Source organism: Myotis lucifugus, unplaced genomic scaffold (genome assembly GCF_000147115.1).
Source record: "Myotis lucifugus unplaced genomic scaffold, Myoluc2.0 scaffold_265, whole genome shotgun sequence".
Lineage (NCBI taxonomy): Eukaryota > Metazoa > Chordata > Mammalia > Chiroptera > Vespertilionidae > Myotis > Myotis lucifugus.
This window is the reverse complement of record NW_005871313.1, coordinates 298884-324576: the sequence shown is the minus strand read 5'-3', so window position 1 is coordinate 324576 and position 25693 is coordinate 298884. Positions and strand designations below refer to the sequence as shown.

The 25693-nt window shown below is 36.5% G+C and overlaps 1 protein-coding gene across 1 annotated transcript; it reads left to right on the top strand.

The window, feature by feature from the left end:
- The first annotated feature begins 6536 nt into the window (after positions 1-6536).
- DEPDC1 (DEP domain containing 1) lies at positions 6537-23823 on the top strand. Its single transcript, XM_023762879.1, has 11 exons — positions 6537-6797; positions 9811-9967; positions 10354-10472; positions 10897-11027; positions 12747-12794; positions 15775-15915; positions 17203-18054; positions 18479-18651; positions 20611-20787; positions 22074-22259; positions 23555-23823. Exons 1-11 carry the CDS (start codon positions 6565-6567, stop codon positions 23690-23692), a joined length of 2355 nt encoding a protein of 784 aa, XP_023618647.1. The 5' UTR covers positions 6537-6564; the 3' UTR covers positions 23693-23823.
- Positions 23824-25693: the final 1870 nt, after the last annotated feature.

The window sequence follows — 25693 nt, the reverse complement described above, 5'->3', positions numbered from 1 at the left end:
TTCTCCAGACCCCTCCAGGTTATCTCAAAGTAAGAGATCCTACTTTTACAGCTGCATAGTATCCCTTGTGTAAATGTACACTCTCAGCAAAGTGAGAATAAAAGGATCACACCTCAACATAATAAAGGCCATATCTGACAAACCAACAGCCAACATCATACTCAATGGTCAGAAACTAAAATCATTTCCCCTAAGAACAGGATAAGACAGGATGGTCCACTTTCACTACTTTTATTCAACAAAGTACTAGAAGTTCTAGCCACAGCCATCAGACATAAAGAAAACATAAAAGGCATCCAAATTCAATAGGAAGAAGTAAAACTGTCATTATTCCCAGATGACATGATATTGTACATAGAAAACCCTAAAAGCTCCACCAAAAAAACTAGATTTAATAAATGAATTTGGCAATGTAGCAGAATACAAAATTAACACCCAGAAATCAATGGCATTTCCATACACCAATAATGAACTCTCAGAAAGAGAAACTTAAAAAGCAATTCCATTTACCACTGCAACAAAAAATTAAGATACCTGGCAATAAACTTAGCCAAGGAGGTAAAAGATCTATAGTCAGAAAACTACAGGACATTGGAAAAAGAAATAGAGGAAGACACAAAAAAGTGGAAGCATATACCATGGTCATGGATTGGAAGAATTAACATCATTAAAAAGTCCATACTACCCAAAGCAATCTATAGCTTGAGTGCAATCCCTATTAAAATACCAGCAGTGTATTTCACAGATCTAGAACAAATACTCCAAAAATGTATATGCAAAAAGACCCTGAACAGCAGCAGCAATCCTGAGAAAGAAGAACAAACTTGGAGGGATCACAATACCAGATATCAAGCTATACTACAAAGTCACTGTAATTAAAACAGCTTGGTCCTGGCACAAGAACAGACATATAGATCAATGGAATAGAACATAGACCCCAGAAATTGACCCAAGCCATTACGCTAAATTAATATTTGACAAATGAGGCAAGACCATACAATGGAGTTAAGACAGTCTCTTCAATAGATGATGTTGGGATAATTGCACAGGTACATACAAAGAAAATGAAACTAGACCACCAACTTACACCATACAGAAGAATAAGCTCAAAATGGATAAAAGACTTAAATGTAAGTTGTGAAATCATAAAAGTCCTAGAAGAAAATGTAGGCAGCAAAATCTCAGACATCTCTCGTAGCAATATGTTTGCTGATACATCTCCTAGGGCAGTGATGGCAAACCTTTTGAGCTCGGCATGTCAGCATTTTGAAAAACCCTAACTTAACTCTGGTGCTGTGTCACATATAGAAATTTTTTGATATTTGCAACCATAGTAAAACAAAGACTTATATTTTTGATATTTATTTTGTATATTTAAATGCCATTTAACAAAGAAAAATCAACCAAAAAAATGAGTTCACGTGTCACCTCTGACACGCGTGTCATAGGTTCGCCATCACTGGCCTAGGGCAAGGGAAACAAAAGAGAAAATAAACAAATGGGGCTACATCAAAATAAAAAGCTGCTCCACAGCAAAGAAACCAGCATCAAAATGAAAAGGAAACCCATTTTTGGGGAGAACATATTTGCCAATGATAAATATATAAATTACTCAAAATATATAAACAAAATACTCATACCACTCAAGAAAAAAAAAGACAAAAAAAATCCAATTAAAAAATGGGCAGACAGGAACAGACACTTCTCCAAAGAGGACACTTCTCCATACAAATGGCCAAGAGACATATGAAAAAATGCTCAACATCACTAATCATCAGAGAGATGCAAATTAAAATGACAACTAAGTATCTCCTCATACCTGTCAAAATGGCTACCATCAACAAATGACAAATGCTGGCGAGGATGTGGAGAAAAGGGAACCATAGTGAACTGTTGGTGGGAATGCAGACTGGAGCAACCATTATGGAAAACATTGTGGAGTTTCCTCAAAAAATTAAAAATGGAACTGCCACTTGACCCAGGGATCCCACTTCTAGGAATATATCCTAAGAAAGCTGAAATACCAATCAGAAAGAATATATGTTCATAGCAACATTATTTACAATAGCCAATATCTGGAAACAGCTCAATTGCCCATCAGTAGATGAGTGGATAACCTGGATTTTTATAAAGATACTAGTGGCCTGGTGCATGAATTCATGCACATTGAAAGGAAATCAGAAGAAATATTTTAATATCACTATTCACTCTTTCTCTATAATAGAAGTGTCAATCAAATTCACTATCGACAATGACAGATTGAAACACACATGTGCGATTGGTGCTAGCGAGAGCTTTATATGTATCACACATGCGTGAATCAACTTAGCCTTTTATATATAGAGAACAAACTTTCTTAATTAGACCTGCTTTCTGATTTAGCTAAACTTTTTCCAGCCCAGTGGAGCACCCCAACTTCTCTTTCAGTTAATTGTGGACAACACAGCAGTAAATATCAACACAAAGCACATTATGATTGTAGATCAAGCAGGGAGAAAACCTGAAGTCATTTTCAAGGTCCACCATTTCTTACTTCTTTTCAGTCGGGTCAAGTTTCTAAGCTTTCTAAAACTCCATCTTCCAGCTAATGAAAAGAAAATAGGATTCCACCAAGTCTCCTACCTACCTACTCCAGGACTTCGGTGAGGATCAAATGAGATGAGGCATGGGAAAACACTTCACAAATATTTGGTTAAAGTGTAAAATGTTTGCACCTGGCTATAAAGCAAGCCATGTTCCTGGGCTGAAGAAACTGCAAGGAGGCTAGTCGTGGCTAGAGAGAGGAAGCCAGGTGTTGCTACTTGACGTCATTACCTGGTCGGAGGGAAGGACACTTAGCATATTAGCCTTTTATATAGATAGAATAGAGGCCCAATGCGCAAAATTCATGCAAGAGTAGGCCTTCCTTCCCTTGGCACCCAGGACCCCGGGCTTTCCTCTGGCACCCAGGACCCGGGCTTCCCTCCAGCCCCGGTTTCGTCCGGAAGGTTGTTTGGAAGGACATCTGGTCTAATTAGCATATTACACTTTTATTTTTATAGACTAGAGGCCTGGTGCATGAAATTCATGCTCGAGTGCGGGGGTCCCTTAGCCCAGCCTGCACCCTCTCCAATCTGGGACCCCTTGGGGGAGGTCTGACTGCCGGACATCCCTTTCCCAATCCAAGACCACTGGCTCCTAACTGTTCACATTCCTTCCTGATCACCCCTAACCACTCTGCCTGCCAGCCTGATCACACCTAACTGCCCTCCCCTGCTGACCTGATCACCCCTGACTGCTCTCCCCTGCCCCGCCACTGTGGCTTTGTCTGGAAGGATGTCAGGAAGGATGTCTGGAAGATGTGCGGTCTAATTAGCATATTACGCTTCTATTATTATAGACTAGAGCAGTGGTTCTCAACCTTCCTAATGCCGCGACCCTTTAATACAGTCCTCATGTTGTGGTGACCCCCAATTTTATTGTTACAAATTGAACATAATTAAAGCATAGTTATTAATCACAAAAACAATATGTAATTATATAAGTTTTCTGATGGTCTTAGGGCAACCCCTGTGAAAGGGTCGTTTGACCCCAAAGGGGTCGCGACCCACAGGTTGAGAACCACTGGACTAGAGGCTCAGTGCACGAAATTCGTGCACATTTAAGGTGGTGGTCCCTTAGCCCAGCCTGCACCCTCTTCAATCTGGGACCCCTTGGGGGATGTCTGAACTGCCGGACAGCCCTCTCCCAATCCAGAACTGCTGGCTCCTAACCACTCACCTGCCTGCCTGATCGCCCCTAACCACTCTGCCTGCCAGCCTGATTGCCCCTAACTGCCCTCCCCTGCTGGCCTGATCACACCTAACTGCCCTCCCCTGCAGGCCTGATTGCCCCTAACTGCCTTCCCCTGTTGGCCTGCTCAACCCTGACTGCTATCCCCTGCCTACACCACGGTGGCTTTGTCTGGAAGGATGTTCAGAAGGATGTCTGGAAGATGTCAGGTATAATTAGCATATTACCCTTTTATTATTATAGATGGTAAGTAGATTTTCTTAGGGGAAGCAATTTGGCAAGTTTCACATAACCTTCCCAAAGTCCTTACTGTGTGTACTTATGAAAATCGCCTCATGCACTGAATAAAGGGGGCAAAGGAGTAAACCTACATTTTTGCACTGGGGAGAACGGAATTATGGCACCTGCGTAAAGGTACCCGGCTGGCAGTACTGCAACAAATACCACGGAAGTTTTTTAGAAGCAAAGCCAAGGGGTTTTTCGGGTGAAAGCTATGCCTCCGGGATGCGCTGTTTTGCATGCTAACCACGACTCAAGATCCTTGAATAGCCAGGGTTTGCTTTTTCTTTTCAATTTTGAAATTCCCTTAAACCAAAGGCTGGGCTTCAAACAATCTGGTCTGGGAAGAATCCCGCCTCACCCTTCCTGAGTGTGGGAACTTGACTCCGCCTCGCCCACGACCTGGAGAGGGAGAAAGGAACAGCTCCAAGGAAGGCGGGAGAGGCCGGGCAGAGCGGTGAGTACCAGGCACCACGCACCCGGGCCGCTCCAGGGTCCAAAACGCCTCCCCCGCCCACGCCCGCGGCGCCGGGACCACGGCGCGTCACGTGACCGGAGGCGTAGCCAATCAGCGCAGCCACTGCGTTATTCAAATCGGCGGCGCGGCCGGCGGAAAGGCTGGCCACAGAGTCGGCTGGACCCGGCCGTAGTGTCACCTTCCACCGCCATGCACCGCGCCCCGCGCTGACGGACCTCCGGGCCGGAAGGGGAAGGCATGGAGAATCGGAGTGTGCCTCCGGGGCCTTATCGGGCCACCAGGCTGGTAAGCAGAGCCCGCCGGCGTGATGGCCGCCACCATCTTTACGGGAGAGGGTTGGTAGTTTTACCTGGGCGGAGGGAGGGCGCCCAGAGCCGCTAGGTGCGCGGGAGGGAGATGGAAACAGCATTAAGGGGGATCGCGGGGCAAGTCTGTCCCCCTCGGTTGCTGCGAGCACCCCGCAAAGGCGCATCCTACTCCCGCCTTGTTAGGGCTCCTGCCCGGGCAGCCGCCCCCCACGCCTGGTTTCCTGCATCCACGGGCTCCGAGAAGAATTCCTATGAGTTCCGCTGCTTTGCGGGGTCGGACCCGGGGCCGGCCCGAACCTGGCAGGTTCGTTCGTGTGGCTGGCTCTGTAGAATTTAATGCAGACGGACCAGCCGAATGCCAGCAGGTAGCAGCTGACCCCGTCAAAACAAATACGCCCGGCATATTTGAGGTTCCATCCGGAACACTGCTGGGGCACCGCCGGGTGTGTGCCCGCGCCCTGGTTCTGTGACCTTAGGGGAGTCGCCTGACTTCTGGAGCCTCGGTTTCCAGGTGAAGTGGGGCTGATAATGCATGTCCACTCTATGATGGCTCTGGAGAGGACATGCATGTGGAAGTGTGTTACGATATGTAGAATAAGAAACAACGTATCCAGAGGATCGGTTGCAGCTCATGATGTTTGTTGAAAAAGTAAGTGAAATGTGGAGGTGTGGGAAGCAAGGAATGCGGACCTTGTGTTTTCAGCGGTGGGTGAGATTTTGCGTAGTGATGTTGGGGCTGCATAGGTTAGATCCGTGATCACACAGCCAGCAGTGGCTAGGCCGGGCTTACAAATAAGATTTCTTGACCTCTGTAAGATGGTTCAAATAAAAAGTGGGTGTTTAGTCTACCCCACCACCACGTTCATGCTCCACAAACCTAAAAGTTTGGGTGATTTGAGGGCCATTTGGAAAATGTGCCTTTTAAAACTGTAGATATATCACAGTGTCATTAAATACACAATGGACTTAAAATTTACTTAATTCACCCCATCTGTTCCATGTACAATATTGGAATCTTCACATAAGAGATACTATAATAAATATATAAGCTATTTTAATATTAAAGGTGTTTCACCCGTGAAACTACTGCCTGCCATGAGTTTCGTTTGTGGCCAGCCTAGTAGTTACAAGCTCAGGTGCTAGAGTCCATCAGACCTGGGTTAGAATACCTGGGTTCATCACTGAATTGTGTGACATTCCTCAAATTATTAAATCTCTCTGTGCTTCTCATCTAAAACTGGGATAATAATGTTCATAGAATTGCAAGAATTAAAGTGAAATGATTAATGTAAAGCGTAGTGTCTGACACAAATGCTACCACCATATTATTAGTATTAATTGAGGTGGTTTTTTTAAAACCACAGGAATAAATACGTCCTCTTTTTAGAGAACTAAAGGATAGGTTCATTGCAGCTCTTTACTATTCCTAGGTTTCCTAAATAAGCCAACCAGCCAATGAAGTGCTTTTATTCAAAAAACTTACATGAAAATATTATCACAACAGTAGAATTAATTAAAATAAATCTGTATGAGATATCACATTTTCTGTAGTACCAATAAGGTGAATGATTTCTTTATGAAATTTTATGATGTAATCGGATGTAAATGAAAGAATTTCCTTTGTCTAATTTATTTTAAATCAGTAAGAGATTTCATTTTTGTTAATTTTTAAAAAATATTTTACTTCTTTTGCAGTGGAATGAAGTTACGACATCTTTTCGAGCAGGAATGCCTCTAAGAAAACACAGGCAACACTTTAAAAAGTATGGCAATTGTTTCACAGCAGGAGAAGCAGTGGATTGGCTTTATGACCTATTAAGAAATAATAACAATTTTGGTCCCGAAGTAACAAGGCAACAGACTATCCAATTATTGAGAAAATTTCTTAAGAATCATGTAATTGAAGATATCAAAGGGAGATGGGGATCAGAAAATCTTTATGACAACGGTCAGCTATTCAGGTACTGAATAAAGAAATAACTGGAAAACTGAATTACTTAAAGTTTGACTCCACTTCTAGTACACTTTTAATAAAACAGCAGCTTCTTTTCTGTAGAGAAACTGCGCTTAGTCTGATTAAGACCATTTAGAGAAGTTAAAGTTAATAGCTGCACAGTTCAAACTTTTAAAATGTTAGATAGTATATATAATAAAATAGGGAATTGGGAGGAAAGTGAGATATTAGCCCTTCTGAAAGCTCTATAACATTTTAAGGACAGATCATTATTAACCTTTCATTTCATAGATTTAAGAATTACAAGACAAATTGTCACAGATCCTTGTCTTCAAGTACCATGATCTTATATAATTTAAAAATGCATGTGATAAGATAAATATTAGCAAACTTTATATAATAACAGAAGAAACATACCACTGATTAAAGAGAATAATTACATGTTTATTGTGTATCGGAGACCCTGCTTTATGACTTACATGTTTTCTTATTTGTCACTGTAATAGTTAAGAAGGGTAGGTGTTAGCTCCTTTTTATAGATGCGGAAGCTGAGACTGTGCTCTAACAAATCATGTTACCTCTGTCTGAATATGTTCTTCCACCTTGAAACACTGTACCCACTTATCAAACTACTAAATACATTTCTCATGTCAACTCTATTGTAGCCTTTTCCATGGAGCCTTGCTGAGTCTCTCAGGCACATAATTGCTTTTTCTCTCATGCACCCAGGATTCTTTGTTATATTTCCCTTGAAGTAGGTCTTTGGATTCTAACATCCATGTTTTTTTCCTCTGCAGAATTGGTACTTTTCAAATGAAATATCTTAGAAATAGATTCTTGCCTATGTTATTAAAGATGTTTATGCCGTACAAATAAACTGCAATAAGGGCTATATGAACAGTTCATTTTGTATAACACCCTAGAAATCTTTCCTCTCTTACGGACTCCTTTGTCACCTTGGTGGGCTCCTTGGCTGCTGCTCATCCTTTAGTTGTTACTGGTTTGCAAGGTCCTAGACTTTTCTCCACCTCTCTCCCTAAGTAATCTTATGCTATGCCTTCACCCGCCTTTCTTAAGACTTGCAAAACTCCAGCCAAAATATCTCTCCTGAGTTTTAGCCACTTTTTTTTTTTTTTTTTTGCCTATTAGGCCTTCAAATATAGCAAATAGAAAATCACTATCATCGAAAGAATGGCACTGTCTTCCCTTTAGATACCTGGACTCCCTCCTCCTCCCCTTTAAATATGATTTAATTATAAAACGATTTCTACTGTGCTGCCTCAATAGTTCTCTGTTCTGTCCACTTTTCTCTCCACTAAGAATGTTCTTTTGGTTAGACCATTATTCTCTCTTAACTGGAATTCTACATAACTCTTCAACTAGACCCTCTGCCTTAGTGTTTTACAATAGCAACTATAAAGTACATAATAAAGTTTTCCAAAAATGTATAAGACCTTCCTGGGGGAAATTATAAAATTGAAGAAAATAAATGGAGAAGGATATCCTCTTCATGAATGAGAAGACTTAGTATCACAGTCGCTTTTTCATAAATTGATAAATTCAGTGCATTTTTATTCAAGACCTCTATCTATATAATTGTTTTTGTTGAATTTGACAAGCAGATTCTAAAATTTACTTAATAATTTAAAGGTCCAAGGCAATTTTGAAGAACAAGGAGGGAAGAATTGCCTTAACCTGGTATCTGGGCCTAAATTGAAACAATTAACTGAGAATACAAACCCATACATATATGAGGAATTGGCATAACATATATGAATTAAATAACTATATATGAAAATACAACTCTTATGAGATAATATAAGAAAATATTTTAGGATGGAGGAATAAGAAAGAACTTTTAAGGTGACTTAAAAACTTATGCATAAATTAAATGTATGATAAAAGATACTACTGAGTGAAAAAAATACCAAACCATATACTGTTTTTGTATGTTCATTAAAAGTATAAAAACATGAACAAGAAAGAAATATGCTAACTATAGGTTAATGATTTCCCTTAGGAAGAGAAAACTAGAATAAGCAAATAATTTCTTTCATAAAAAAACAAAAAAGATGCCCTGGCTGGTGTTTTTCAATGGTTAGAGCGTGGGCCCATGCACCAAAAGGTTGTGCATTTGATTCCCATCAAGGGCAAGTACCTGGACTTCAGGTTCGCTCTCTGCCCCTGTTAGGGACGCAACCAGTCATGTCTTTCTCAGGTCATGTTTCTCTCTCTTTTTCCCTCTCCCTCCATCCCTTCTACCTTCTACTCTCTCTGAAAAGCAATGGAAAAAATATCCTCAAGTGAGGATTAAAAAAAAACACATAATGAAATATTTGGTTAAATGTTAATTGCATTGGTTAATGGTTACATACATAGATGTTTTATATTATTTTCTGTATATATGTTTTTATATATTTGAAATATTTATATTAAAATAAAAGAAAAAAGCTATATAATAATAAAGTGTCCCAGTTGGTGTGGTTGAGTGTCAACCCATGAGCCAAAAGGTCCCCAGTTCAATTCCCAGTGGGGGTCACATGCCCAGGTTTTGGGCATAATCCCCAGTAGGGAGTGTGCAGGAGGCAGCCAATCAATGTTTCTTTCTCATTGATGTTTCTATCTCTCCCTCGCTCGCTAAAATCAATAAAAACATTTTTAAAAAAAAGTAACAGAGACCAACTTCTGGAAATTAGAGCAGAAAATATATACAAATTAGATAACTTGGGGAAAATATTAGAAAATGTAACATTCTAAACTATTTTTTATGTAAATGATACCTCCCCAACATAATTGATTTAATAATAACCTTGAATTATCCAGAAATAAATTTAAAATAGCCAATGTACTAAAGAAAGCAGGAAACTATTAAAGTAACTTTAAAGGTTTAATGGGAAAATTTATGTAGACTTTTCATTCCTTGATAATGTAAATCAGTTTTTTATGTGATTTTTAAGATAAACAAGCAGTAAGTTTGTTTCTGATCTACATTATTTAATTGCATATTATTCTTAAATCAGATTTCCTGCAAATTCTCCACTTAAAACTCTTCCACGAAGGCATCCAGAATTGAGAAAAAACAGCATAGAGAACTTTTCCAAGGATAAAGACAGTATTTTTAAATTACGAAACTTATCTCGTAGAACTCCTAAAAAGCATGGATTGCAATTCTCTCAGGTAAAACATATTTTTTACTAATCACTAGTTTAAATATAACTACTATGTGCTTAATAATAGAATCATTAAAAGTAAATGATTTTTTTAATATTTGTAGCCAGTATTTGACACTCTTAACTTTCATTATACTTTAAAAATGTGTGGAACTCATAGAAACAGTAATAAAAAGTGGTAGTGAGACATACTTGAAATAGTAATTATATGATTTAAGCGTGTTTTATTTTAAATTTATTTGAGTGTGATTTGCCCAACTGCAAAACCAAAAGCTTTATGTTACATTATTTCATCAGGTAACACTTACCTCAGAGATCCACATGGAGTGGGGTCAGTTCAAAATATCCTTAATTTGAGCATAACATATTAACCCAAAGTAATTCTCTTTTCAGGAAAATACTGAAAACATGAACTGTGAAATAATCAATGAAGATCAAGAAAACTCAGTTGATAATAGAGAAATAAGTCAGAAAGATATTGAAGAAGTTTGGAGATACATTATTCTGAACTAGTAAGCTAAAACAAACCAAGTTCCACAGATGTTTAGAATTTTAATTTTTCTTTTTTCATCCATATATGCTAAAGCAAAAGAGCAGCTTAGTTCTCAAAGCTTAGAACTTAACCTGTATATGTGTTTCTTAGTGTTTTTGCTGTAATTCTAGGATAGTAGAAATAGAATGTTTTCAGTATGATTTGGTGTGGTGGTGTTTTTTAATTGTAGCTGTATATTGGAATCTATATTGGAATCCTTAAAAATTATAAAAATAAATATTTTTAAAATTAGATACTAAATATAAGCCTTCGAAGTTTGGTTTCAGGAAAAACAAAAACATTATACTCTGAGGGCTTTATTTGTTTGCCAAACCCTTTCATATTTATATTCTATTGTACTTAGTTTATGGAGGAAAAATGTTTGTGTTCTTTCTTCTCTTTAGCCTTCAAACCATTTTAGGGGTGTCATCCCTAGAAGAAGTCATAAACCCAAAACAAGTGATTCCTCAATATATAATGTACAACATGACCAATACAAGTAAACATGGAGTAGTTGTACTACAAGACAAATCAGGTTCGTATCAATAAAAGAAGTTGGACTCTTTTTAAAGTTGCAAACAAAGGTGATAGCTATTGTGGGGGTGCACAGAGACCACAGTGTAGAAGGCAGAATAGTTGAATTGAAAGAGCATCAGGGACACTATTGCTTTATCACGGGTGCTTTAGCAATCACAGTGGAATATTTTTTAAGTCAATATCATATTATATTATTCATGATTTTTTTTAATGGCATGGTTAAACATCCAAAAAAAGGTATCTATATATATAAAAGCCTAAGTGACCAAACAACCTGTCAAGCGGTCACTATGACAAGCACTGACCATCAGGGGACAGACGCTCAACGCACAGGCTTGGGCTCCCTCCTGTCTGAATCAGGCCTGTGGGGATCAGGCTCCCTCCCTTCTGGATCAGACCTGCGGGGATGGGGCCGAAACTGGCTCTCTGACATCCCCAAGGGGTCCTGGATTGTGAGAGGGTATAGGCCAGGCGAGGGACCCCACCGGTGCACGAATCAGTGCACCAGGCCTCTAATACAAATATAATTAAAACCATTGATTAGTCACATTTTATTGAAGACCTATAATGTGCCAGGCATTGTCCCCAAGATTTAGTGATGAACAAGAGGGAATGGCCATGCCTTCCTGGAGCTTACATGAGCATATAAATTTAAAGGGGTCAAGACATATGCAAAACTGAAGTAACACAATAAAATAAGCCCGACCTCTCAACACCAGTACTCTAAAGAGCACTGGCTTTGTATTATGTATATGTTTTTTATATTATTATATACATTTATATAATGTATTGATTTCAGCTATAAGATAGGAAAATCGGAAATAATTCAAGGCAGATACATTAGAAAATATTACAAAAAGTATATCAGTAAATGCTCTCAAAATGTCTTTTTTGTTTTTCATCCTCATGGGAAGATATGTTTATTGATTTTTGAGAGAGAGGAAAGGAGAAGGAGAGAGAAACATCAGTCAGTTGCCTCCCATATGCACCCTGATGGGGGATCAAACCCCAAACTTAGGTATGTGCCCTTATCGGGAATCGAACCTGTGACCTTCTGGTGCACAGGATGGCATTCCAATCAACTGAGCCATCCAACCAGGGCCTGAGTAATTTTTTAATAATCAATTGCTATTTATAGAATTAATTGAAATGTATTACTTTGAGTTTCTTTTTGTATGCAAGAACTTTGAGGTTTTCATTGTAGGAACAAATAGTAAATGTCAAAACTTAAGAGTTATGTTACATATGCATTTGGCTTTGAACCATTCCAGTGGTCCAAAATAACTGTAAAATAACTGTATATGCTCTCATCCAAGCTTTCTATTCTTTATAACTATAAACTTTTGAAGTCAAGTGTTTGTATGATTTTTATGTTTGTATCAAAAACTGCTGGATTTTATGCAGCATATTTCAATTAGTGATAATGAAAAGATTTGAAGCAAGCCTCACTGTGAAAGCACACTAATATTCAAATATACCTTGTTTCAATTGTAGGTCTCTCTCCAGTCAGTAATATTAATGTAAGATAGCTATAGTCAGAACAGAGATGAGGATAAAGTAAAGATGGTTGTAATGGGTAGAGATTAATGTTAATTTATTCCTAACCACCTCCCATAAAATAATTAATCCTTGATTTGGGGGTAAGTATTAAGTTTTAAATATACTATCAAAAACGTTGTGAATTACTAAACAATGTTCATAATTTTTTTATGTGTAGATGATCTTCCTCATTGGGTATTATCTGCCATGAAGTGTCTAGCAAATTGTAAGTTAAACAATATGTATATATGTTTTATATTGATAGTGTTTAATAAGAACAGAGAAATATTTTTAAATAATGTATTAAATTTCTGATAAAATTAAAGTATATAATTTTTATTTTGATGTTTAAATGAAAATCTAGTAGAACTGGTTACATTTCTTTCCATGTGGAGTATGTTATAGAGCCCTTAATTTTTTCTTTGCGGATGGTGATTTTATAATTCAAGCTCATAATTTATAGTTCAATTTTCATAAATCATAAAATCATAGGCTAGAAGATCTCAAATGATTTTTTGGTATAATCTACATCAGTTGTCTCAGTAAAAACCAGAGTTCAAATAGCAACTTGTAAGTAAAGCAGCTATAAATGGAAAGTTTCAATCAGAAATGAAGTCTCATTAAATCCACTTCAAACCCCTTGCCATTGTACACAGCTATAACATTCAGATGTTCCATGAACAAGCTTCTACTCTGTAGGATATACCAGGGATAGTCACAAGGTGTGCTGCAAGAATTTTTAAAACATGCAATACCTGACTATTTAGTCAGAGGCACTGACCTCTTTTCCCTTAAACTGTCAAATAAAAAATGATAATGGTCAACACAGGAATAGTTATTTGGTGTGAATGCCCTCTCTTGAATTATAAATATATAGATCATTTAGTAGTGTTCTATCTTATTGGGCACATCTCATAATAAGGTTGTGTCTGATTGGTTAATTCTTGGTATCAGAAATCCTTATATACAAGTATAGGCACTTAAATTTTTTAAAAGTTACTTTGGAACAAAAAGGATGGGTAATTATTATTATTTTTTGTAAGTCAATCAAAAGTATACATATATTTTTTGTGAGATCGGCAAAAAATATATTTTATGGTATGCTGCAGAATTTTAATGATTAGTTTATGTGTAGATGAAAAGGGTTGAAAATTGCCGGGATATACTAATGAGACTTCCGTGAAAAAAAATCTGTTACTAATCAGCAAATTATTTTTTAACATTGTCATCAAGCTTTTTTCACAGTGATCAGTGATAACTGATTTTTATAATTTAAGATTCCAATCAGGTACAAAAACCTAATTGCTTTCAAGAGCAATTTGAAAAATTTACAGAGGTGTGTGAGTCTAAATCATCAAAAGTTAAGTTATATTTTAATATTTTGTTACAAAGGTATTTTTCTAGTCTTTATAAAATTACTATTTTACTAATGTTCAATTTAAGTATATATTCCCTTGTTGTCCACTGGGTGTCAATATGACAGAATAACAGAACAATGAAGTAAATAATGTATATTATAGAAAGATTTTATTTATTAAATCGAGGTAAAGATCTGGGTCATAATCTTAAAATTTTGAGTTTTTCTTTCTACCTTCCCCCTACCTCACTGCCCTCCACTCTCATACCTTGGCTCATGGTTTGCAGGTCAGATAAGCATACTTCCAGGTATTTCTCTGATGCCCCATCTTGAGAGATTTGTGTCTTCCCTTTCTTCCCAGTCCATGTTATACCTAAATGATACCAAAAATGTAATTTACTGAATTCCACTTTAATGAGAGTATATGTAGCCAAGTATTAAGACTTTTACTTGTTATTTAATCCCCCACAGTTATCCTGTCACATATAAGAATTAGTGGTCAGTATACTATTACATTTTTTTTTCTAGAAAGAAAACCTAGGCTTAGAAAAGTATTCTAATGCATAGATTCTATAACTATAAATTATATAGTTTTAATTCCAGTAAAATGTTTCATCTTAGAAAATTTCTATTGATTATTAATTTTTTATTCTACATATTAAGAATATTTCTTATATCCTCCTTAGAAAAAAGTTTATTTTGCTCTACATAAAACCCATATTAGCCTCTATGCTATTAAATGTGTGTGTAATATATGATTTGTTTTCTTTAATCCTTTTTTTAGTGTGTGTACTCACACATGTGGAGCCATGCAAAAGTTTAGAAACAGAAATAAGAAATCATTTGAATTTAGGAAGAGAAGGATTTTAACTTGAAAGATAGCACGCTGACTCTCAATTACTAGGGAAGATTTAACCTCTCAGGAATCTTTTTTTTTTTTTTTTAACTATGCCTCCAGATCCTTAGGGCAAGCCCAGATCAGTGTTTAGAAACTACTAGATTAGTAAAGCAGAAACAAACATTTCTAGGTCAGTAATTCCAAGCTCCCCCTCCATAGATTCTCATCTGTATAGAGGAGTTCTTATTTTTAATAGGCACATTGGATGATTCCCATTATATAGTCCATGGACCACACTTGAAATGTTGGACCTCAAGGTCCTGGGTGCTGCTCTCACTTTACATTGCTCTAAGCTAAGGCAAGCATGTCAAACTCAAAGGCTAACATGGGCCAAATAAACAAGGCTTAAGTTTATGTGGGCCGCAAAAAAACCAAAAGTTTCAATTTTCATAGAAACGTAGGTTTATTTCGTTAGAGACATGCTGAATACAAAGGGCTGAAATAAATGAATAATCGTTAATGTAAAATAATAGAACATTTTAATGAAAATTAATAGTTTTTCTTGAGCATTAACTTACCAGACATTGAATAACTGCACAGATTAATAAGTGTAACGCAAATAAAATCAGGCAAAATTTATTCATGAAGATGTAAATTTGCAAAGACAATTTGTAGGAATTATTTGTATTATCCAAATATTCTTTGCTTTTTAAAATGAATTGTGGTAAAATTCCATTAAAATAAACGTCCCTAATGCTTTTAATATATATTTCAAATTTTGCTTTATATGCAGTTTTTCAGGCTTATAGATATTTAAAAAATGGTAGTAATTGCAGTGACTTCTGCTGAAAAGATGATGAGAAGGAATGAGGTGTGCACAACCCTTTAAATGTTTGAACTGTGACAGAATTTGTTGTTAAACATAGTTCTTTCATGAAACAGGTTTCATATTTTATATTTAAAAATCTGTTTATAAATATCACTTATATATTTTTGCCTTTTACTTCTTAGGGCCAAGAAGTAATGATATGAGTAATCCAACCTACGTTGGATTTGAACGAGATGTATTTAGAACAATTGCAGATTATTTTCTAGATCTCCCTGAACCTCTACTTACCTTTGAATATTATGAATTATTTGTGAACATTTTGGGTATGTATGGATTTTACTTGTTGTTTAAATTTATTTCATTAAAGTTTTCAAGTCTCCCATAATTTAAAATATCAAAAAATATAGTATAGGTAAATATGAAGGCAGCAAGCTATAACATATTTTTAAATTCAGGAATATTCTGATTGCTGTTGTGTTGTTTTCCAATAATTTATATATATCAATCCAACACCAATTCTCCACATCAATCAGGTGTCCTACAATTCAATTTATTTTTGATACTAGCCAAGACCCTACAAGTTAAAGAAAAAGTCTGATGCAGACTACCCATTGTTAGTGCAGACTCCACAGATTAAGGGCTGAGTTCCACAAGTCTGCTCTAACTTCAGGCACTATCTGCAAATGAGGTCCTCAGGTTTACTCACTCTCCACCCCTCCCCACCTCTGGCTAACTACCAATTCAGGAGTTAGCATGAAACCCCTCAGGTTGAATAATTCACTACAGGGACTCAGAGCTCTGGGAAGTGCTTTACTTAATGATTACCGTGTGTTATAAAGGATGCAAGTCTGAAAGAGCCAAATGGAAGGAGAGACATAGGGTAAGTTATGGGCTGTGCAAAGCTTCCATGCCCTCTCCAGGAGTGCCACCCTCCTAAGCACATCCATGTGCTCACCAACCCGTAAGCTTCCTTAAACTTATTGTTTCAGAGTTTTAACTGAGGTTTCATTACATAGGCATGATTGATTCATTCATTCATTGGTTGTTGGTGATTACATTACTTCTCCAACCCCTTCAGGGAGGTCTGAGTTAGGGCTGAGGATTCCAACCTTCTAAACAAGGCCAGCCCTAAGTCCCCTCATTAGCATAAACTCAGATTGCTCTAATAGGCTTATTATGAATAACAGAAGATTCCTTTCACTCCAGAAATTCCAAGGATTTTAGGAGCTCTCTGCCAAGAACCAGAAACAAAGACCAAATACATATTTTTATTATACTATATGTTAGTTATAATTAAGAGCTTTTTAATACTTTTAGACTGTGAGCAGATATTTTCATGTATTTGACTCAATCCGTTTAATTCAATTGTTGAAATAAATTTTAGTTATTGGTATCACAAATTAAAAACCTCTAGTCAGTCTTGCACTTTGTAACTGAATGTTGCATGTGTCCTGTTTAAGTGGCTTCTGAATTCAGCAACTGCTATTTGTATTATACTAACAATATGTACTATAGTGATGCTTTATTTTTTTAACTTTACTGTTGTTTCTGTTTTATTTTTGTCCACTGTCATACAGTTGCATCTTAATTTTTGTTTCATTTCCTGGTAGTTGTTTGTGGCTACATCACAGTTTCAGATAGACCCAGTGGGATACATAAAATCCAAGATGATCTACAGTCTTCAAAAATCCTTCACGTAAACAGTTTGAATTCCTTCAAATCAACTGAGTGTCTTCTTCTCAGTCTGCTTCGCAAAGACAAAAACAAAGAAGAATCAAATACTACTGAGAGACTGCAGATAAGCGATCACGGATTTCAAGAAAAATGGGTTAAGAAAGTGCAGCTAGTTGATTTAAAAAACAGAAGAGCCAGTGCTAATGACATAATAGGAGGAAGCTGTCATAGTTTAATAGGCTTAAGTAGTATGCATGCTTTAGCCTCTAACATCAAACCAAGGTGCTATTCTTTAGAAGGAATTATAGATTTGCCAGGGAGTTCATGTAAAGAGGTCTCCAGTGTCATCCATCAATCTATTCTGAATAGAGAAGGACAAAATAATAAACAATTTTTAGAGTCTGAGATCAAACAGGAATCCATAATGAATCTTCATTCAGAGGAAAGTATTCAAAAGCCACTCTGTGTTGGTTTTAAGAGAACCTCTACTATGACTGTTCAAGACCAAGAGGAGTTATATAATGGGAAAAGCAAGTCAAGACAGCTTTGTAGATCTCAGAGTTTACTTTTAAGAAGTAGTACGAAGAGGAATAGTTATATCAATATGCCAGTGGCTGAAATTATCATGAAACCAAATCTTGGACAAGGCAGCACAAGTGTGCAAACAGCTATGGAAGGTGAACATGGAGAGTTTAGTGCCACAATCAATAAAAGACTCTGCAAAAGTACAATAGAACTTTCAGGAAATTCTTTACCTTCAGCCTCTTCTATGTTGACTGGCACACAAAGTAAGGTTGATGCTTTCATTGCACGTAATATTAACTATTAGTGTTTACTAACTATTTTTGCTTGCCTGGCTTTTCTTCTCTGAAATTGCTTTTTTCTCCCTCCAGAAGGAAAGTTTCTTACTGTAAAAGACTTGTCATGATATAACCAAGATTTATTCTACTTACCTAAAGCACTTCCTTTTTTTCAATTTCACTTATTCTGACTCATTTTAGTTGTAATAACTATAGGATGTTAATACTCAAATAAGTTATGAAGAAATTAATGAGAATCTTAATCATGCTTTTGAGGAATGTGGAAATTTCTAGTTAAAAGAAATGAAATATAGAAATATTATTTTACTTTAAGTAACTCCATATGCTAATAGTATGAAAGCAACTAATGTTATTGATTGTTTTTTTCGGGGTTGGGGACTTTGCTTTCTAGGTTTGCTGCAACCTCATTTAGAGAGGGTTGCCATCAATGCACTACAGTTATGTTGCTTGTTACTTCCCCCACCAAATCGTAGAAAGCTTCAACTTCTGATGCGCATGATTTCTCGGATGAGTCAAAATGTTGATATGCCCCAACTTCACGATGCAATGGGTACAAGATCACTGGTAAGTTGATTTCTTAAGGAAAGAATAAGCCCTGGTTCATAAACAAAACAAAACAAAAAAAGGAAACCAAACCATCTAAAAGTACTACTTGAGTGCTGGCATGGTCTTGACATCCTAGTTTCTTAGGTTAGAAATGCTCTTAAAAGTCTAATATTTCCTAGAAATAAAATGTTGACATATTAATCCTTTGTGCCCAGTCTGTTATACTTTAACATCGTGATCTTTTAGTCTGAAAATTTTGCCTCTTCACTCATCCTGTATCACTTCATAGTCGGACCATATTATATTGCCTTGTGTCAATTCTGTTTGGTGGGAAGGAAGAGGAGATGTAGGTATTGTTGGAAGCTTAAGGGTACTAACTCTGAAGCAGAAAGTTAATGGAAATGCATGTATAGTAAATCTAAATGTTTCAGAGATTGTGGTAAGCAGTATTTAGATGAATTATGTGAATTAGAATGGCACATCATTGTGGTCAAGGAGTTGAAAGAGACTACTATGTAGCCATCTCAGGTTCTATATGAGGATGAGGGCAGAGGTATGAATTATGTGAATTAGAATGGCACATCATTGTGGTCAAGGAGTTGAAAGAGACTACTATGTAGCCATCTCAGGTTCTATATGAGGATGAGGGCAGAGGTATTTATGTGCAGATATTGATTGCAGTATGAACTCTTGAATGTAGTCTCGTCTCTTCCCTCTCCTCCCCTCTCTTCCCCTCCCCTCTCCTCCCCTCTCTTCCCCTCCCCTCTCCTCTCCTCCTCTCCAGAGCTAACTCTCCTCACAATGGAGTTTCAATTTACAAGAGGTTTTTGTACCAAGGAATTTGGAGCTAATCTCTATTTTTCCACTCATTAGGGACAGTTCTTTTACAATGATAGACCTAATATAAGGAGGAAGAATTATTCTTGAGTAATTGTAGCACCACCTTTTGAAAGAAGGTATTTTGTGAAAATAATTTGAGAGACATGAGTAGGAAGGAGATAATTTTGTTTTTACACTTTTTGAGTGCGAGGTTATGGGACATCTGAGTGAAATTTATCTAACAGAATGTTGGAACTGTGAGTCTGGTGAAGAAAGTTCAGGGCAGAAGGCAGATTTTTGGAAGAGGTAGTAGTTGAAGCTATGAGAGTAAATGGGCTCTACAAAGCCGAGAAAGAAGAAGAAAACACTGAGGACTAAGCTTTGGAGGGAGATAGGAAACCTGCCTGATATGCAGGAATAAAACCAAAAGTATTTCAATTCAGTATGCTCATCATATATTATGTGAAAAATACTTAAAACAGAATTCTGATATTCTAATTATTTTAGAATGAGGTATGAGTGTGTGTGACTTATATAAGCTAGTGGATTATATGGCTATGAATAAGTAAATGAGCTCTGAAATATAAAATGTATTCCAGAATTTGAAGACTCTTTGTAACCATTAACATTTATATGTTATATTAGAGGCCTGATGCATGAAATTTGTGCAAGAGTAGGCTTTCCTTCCCCCAGCTGTTGGCACCGGCTTCCCTCTGGCACCCAGGATCCGGGCTTCCCTCCAGGACCCGGGCTTCCCTCACAGCCCGGGCTTCATCTGGAAGGTCATCCGGTCTAATTAGCATATTACACTTTTATTATTATAGTCTCCTGGTTTGTGTTTTTGTGAGATTAATGTAATAAGTCGTTGCTCTCTAATAGTCTTTAAGCAACATATCTATATGGTATTAATGGGACCTATGGTCTTTGCTGACAAAATTGTAACAAAGTTAAAAGTTAAGCCTTTCATAATGGAATAATATTAAGGAAATACATAACAAATACTTTAAAAAGAAGAATAGACATTCTTACCTTTCTAATAAGATTATTTTTCTCATTTTTAATCTGAAGCCTGCTTATCATGTGCTACCCAGAAATTACTGTTATTATAGCATAGAAAACCTTAGGTTTTTAAATTCACATCTCTTAATATGTTTTTAGATGATACACACGTTTTCTCGATGTGTGCTATGCTGTGCCGAAGAAGTGGATCTTGATGAGCTGCTTGCTGCAAGATTAGTTTCTTTCTTAATGGATCATCATCAGGAAATTCTTCAAGTACCCTCTTACTTACAGGCTGCAGTGGAGAAACATCTTGACTACTTAAGAAGGGGCCTTGTATGTATTATATAAGTCAAAATTATCTGCATTTGGTGCTCTCCTTCCCAGGTGCATACCCTGCGCCTCTCCCTTCCTCCAACCCCTCCCCTCCCCCCTAGGTGCCTCACCTTTACCTTCCACACTTCTAAGCTCCAAGGGCCCTCCTTTGCCTCTATAACTTGGTTCCTAAGCCCACTTCTTATACAAATTACTTCTACCTCTGGTTTTTCAAAGAAATATTCTCTTATAGTTTGAAACAAACAAAAATATTCTCTGCATTAAGTCAGTTGCAAGTGGCAAACTCATCTCAAACTAGCCTAGTCAGAATGGAACACTATCAGCTCACATTAATAACCTCTAAAAGTCAGGACTGTAGACAGAATCTGGGGAATCAAATAGCAATAGGACTCTCTTTTCATCCTTCTGTTTCTTATTTCCATTTTGGTCCTGTATTTGACAAATGGCCCTTCAACATGATGGGAATATGGCTGATTAAAGCTCTTGAGTTATAAACTTATGTTTGCAATCCAAAGGAAAAAAGAGCAATCCTCCATCTCCAATTTGAACAGTTCTTAGTATGGACTCTGGCCCAATCTAGGATATTTAAATGCATAACCTTTGGGTGATTGAGAGTGAGTAGCTTGGAGAGAGGACCTTGTTCTTCAAAAAAGGTCAGGATTGTGAGTGTACAATGGGGAGGAACTGTTTACAAGGAGGAGAGAAGACGTACTGAGCAGCCAAAAACAACAGATGTCTACTACATTCAGTCTTTGGCTACCCAGCACATATATTCATGTTTCTTCCCATACATACCATTCTAACATTGCCCTGCTTACAATTACAACTATCCCCTATACTTTTTTTTTTTTTTGCCAATAGGATGTTATGGGCTCAACCCATAACATTTCACCTCAAAAACAGTAGAAGAGTACTTTTAACTGTTACTGTGTCAAATATTCATGTTTTAAGATGCATTAAAATACCACTTCAGTTAATGTTTTGTAGTTAAAATAATAAAATCCATGATTAATAGTTATAATGATGATAGCTACTTTTATTTAATACTTCTTGTGTGCTAAACACTTTTTATATATTATTTCATGTAATCAGGGGACACTTCACACACCAAGAAAAGTTAAAATACTTACTGAATCAAAGCTGGTAGGTTATGGAGCTGAAATTTAAACCTTAAAGTGTTGAATGTTTGGTGGCAAAATAATAGGTACTAAAAGCCATCAAAAGAACACTTCATCAAATAGGAACATGACCAGAATTAATAGACTGTATCATTTTGTTCACTACAGATTAAAAATCCTGGAGATGGACTGATTGCGCCTTTGCCAACATATTCATACTGTATGCAGATTAGTGCTCAGGAGTTTGATGAACAAAAAGTTTCTACCTCTCAAGATGCAATTGCAGAACTTTTGGAGAATATTATTAAAAGCAAGAGTTTGCCTTTAAAGGAGAAAAGGAAAAAACTAAAACAGGTAAGAGGATGAGCAAGTTCTCAATCATGTAAATAATTTTTAAAATGCTGTTGCTGATTATTACTTAATTACACTTAGCATTTAATTTCTCGTTTTAATATTTCTTTAATATTGGATATATAAGCTGCATATGACTACCTGCCTGGTTTTACTCTTTGCTCTTAAATTTTAATAATAATAATAACAGTTACACTCCTTTACTTCTAGTGTTCTGTATGATTATAGTTTGGATTAGGATGCTAAAACAATTACAAAATTTGGATTATATTACATAACTTTTAGTGACTCATCATTACCATTTAGAATTTTTAGCTCTACATCAAGAACCAGTAGCCACATGATTCTGATAAGTTCAATTTCAAGTCTCTGAAATATAATAGACACCTGTGACCTTCATAGGCTTTATCAGTGGGAAGGAAGAAGATCTGGAGATTAGAGGGAGATTTAGCAGAAGAGAATCCTAGAAAGTTAATACTGAAATCTTAAGAAATCTTACAGTGTACCTTTTATATATGAGAAAGCAGAGGGAGAACAAGGATAAGTTGAAAGGTATTCATCTCTGTAATACAGTCAAACCTTGTTTCTTGAATGTCTCCCATCTCCAACAGTTAGGTTCTGGACCAAGTTGTACACAGGAAAACTGTCTCAATTGTCAACCAAAACTTCAGTTTTTGCCTGACAGCCCTTTCATGCTGACAACTCAGCATGACAAAAAGTGTCTCTCAGGCAACAAAGGAGAGAATGCTTTTGTTGTGATGCTGATTAGCACAATTTTAAAACAAAGTGGCCATCAAGAGTGCTAATGTTGCTAAGGGTGTGAAAGTGCTCACAAAACAACAACCACAAGCAAATGAATAGGTAGAAAAACTGTTGTTGATTGGATAAAGGAAAAGCAGTTAGCAGGTGATAGCATTTTAGAGGCAGTGGTATCTAACAAATTCCTTTAAGGTTAGTAGGTGTGGTTCCATAAATTTAAGAAAAGAAGTTTTTATTTATAGGTTAACAGTACTTTAGACTTAGACATGTACTGTATATAAGAAAGGTTAAAACGGAATCAATTGGGGGTCTAGGATGGATTAATTCAATTTACATTATTTCTAATGGGAAAAAATGATTCGGTTTTCAAACAAATCACTTCTCAGATAGGCTTCTGGAACCTTGTCTGAATTAAGTTCGAGAAATGAGGTTCCACTCTACATCTTTGAGAAAGGCACAGAATTAATTTAAAATATATACTGGCTTCAGCTAGAATAATAATGTTAAATAACTCTCTAAGTCCTTATGTAATTTTTAAGTTTCAGAAGGAATATCCACAGATATATCAGAAAAGATTTCCAACCACGGAAAGTGAAGCAGCACTTTTTGGTGATAAACCTACAATCAAGCAACCAATGCTAATTTTAAGAAAACCAAAGTTTCGTAGTATGAGATAGTAACTGAATTACAAATTATATAATACTTGTGAAACTTAAGTAAATAAAGCCATATCTAAGAATCCAGCTACTTTTTAAAAAGGAAGTCTGTTTATTAGTTTTTTCCTAAACAAAGCACATTGTACAAGGAAGTGCCAAAATAGTTTTATCAATGTGAAATTGCTAAGAAACTAGTGGCTCCCAACTGAGAGAAAATAATAATAGATGATACCAGATATTTTAATAGAAATCAATCTTTGTTTTTTTATAGAACTATCTAGAAAAGCTATCATCGTGTGTACTAAAATTATATTTACTTGAATTTTAAAACTGACATGTTCAGTAAAATTAATCTCTAATTCTGTTTTCAAAAGAAAACTCAGCATGTGTACATATGGATATTAGCTTAAAGAATTAGTTGTGTAAGGTTACTTTTGTTTTTAAGTTAAGTATGTGAAGAATATTTGAAAACTCAATGAATTCTCAACTGCTAAATATTGCACTCATTGTTTTTACTTTTGATCTATTTATATATGTATGTGTTTTTAAAATGTGTATATATAGACTTTGGTTTGCCTTAAAAATGTATCCTAACTGTTTCAGTCATTCATTTTTTTCAGTAAATATGTAAGACAATCATGTATTCATTCATAAGATATTTATTTAGCAACTACTATGAGCCTTTCATTATTTTAGGTATGGAGAGACAATGATGAATAACATAAAACCTCTTCCCTTAAAGTATTTATTTTCTAATTAAGGGAGATACACCTAACAGATACTTAAAAATAACAATACACCCACCCCCAAAAAATCAAGTCATGGGGAGTCCTTCAGCTGAAGACTGACCTCTTTGATTATGAGACAGTTCTCTAAGCTAGTATTTTGTATTTTTCAACCTGTTACATATTAGAGTCACCTGGAGAGTTTTTAATAATATATTCTTAGGCCCTACCTTATAACAAATCCAAATTTTGAGGGATGGTATATAGCAGCAATTTTCTTTTTTTTCTTTTTTTTTTTTAATTTTTTTTTTAATTTATTTTATTGATTTTTTTACAGAGAGGAAGGGAAAGGGATAGAGAGTTAGAAACATCGATGAGAGAGAAACATCGATCAGCTGCCTCCTGCACGCCTCCTACTGGGGATGTGCCCGCAACCAAGGTACATGCCCTTGACCGGAATCGAACCTGGGACCCTTCAGTCCCCAGGCCGACACTCTATCCACTGAGCCAAACCGGTCAGGGCAATATAGCAGCAATTTTCAACCTTTTTCATCTCATGGCACACATAAACTAATTATAATATTCTGTGGCACACTGAAAAATCTTATTATATTTTTGCCAATCTGACAAAAAGAAGGGTATAATTCTGATTCAGTCACACTGGACAGCTATTGCTGTGTTGGCTGTTGTTTTTTCATTTGACAACCTAAGGGAAGAGAGGTCAGTGCCCCTGACTAAATAGTCATATATTGCATGTTTTAAAAGTTCTTATGGCATACCGGTTGAAAATAGGTGGTATATAGTATAGGTATCAGTATTTTTCAAGCTTTCTATGTGATTCCAGTATTCAGCCAACTTTGAGAATCAGTGCTCAAAACACTCTGTAAAATAAATGTCAGGTGGGGCACACTGGCTTTTTATTAGAAAAAATCTATAATAAAAGGGTAATATGCTAATTAGACCGGATGTCCTTCCGGACGTCCTTCCTTCCAGACAAAGCCACCGTGGTGGTGGGCAGGGCCACAGCAGAGACCCCCAGCCACAGTGCGGTGGTGGGAGGGCGACAAGGCCCTTGTCGCGCATGCACGAATTTCGTGCATTAGGCCTCTAGTACCAGTATAAATGCCTCTCATCTTAATACAAAATTCTCAAATTTAGGTTTGATTTGGCACAAACTCAAAGCAGTTTTCCTTCCCTATTTTACTGCAAGATTGTTTAATATCCATTTTTTAAGTGTAAAGATATACATAATGCCTGGGATGTAGTAAACACTTATTCAATGACTGTTTTTGATTTC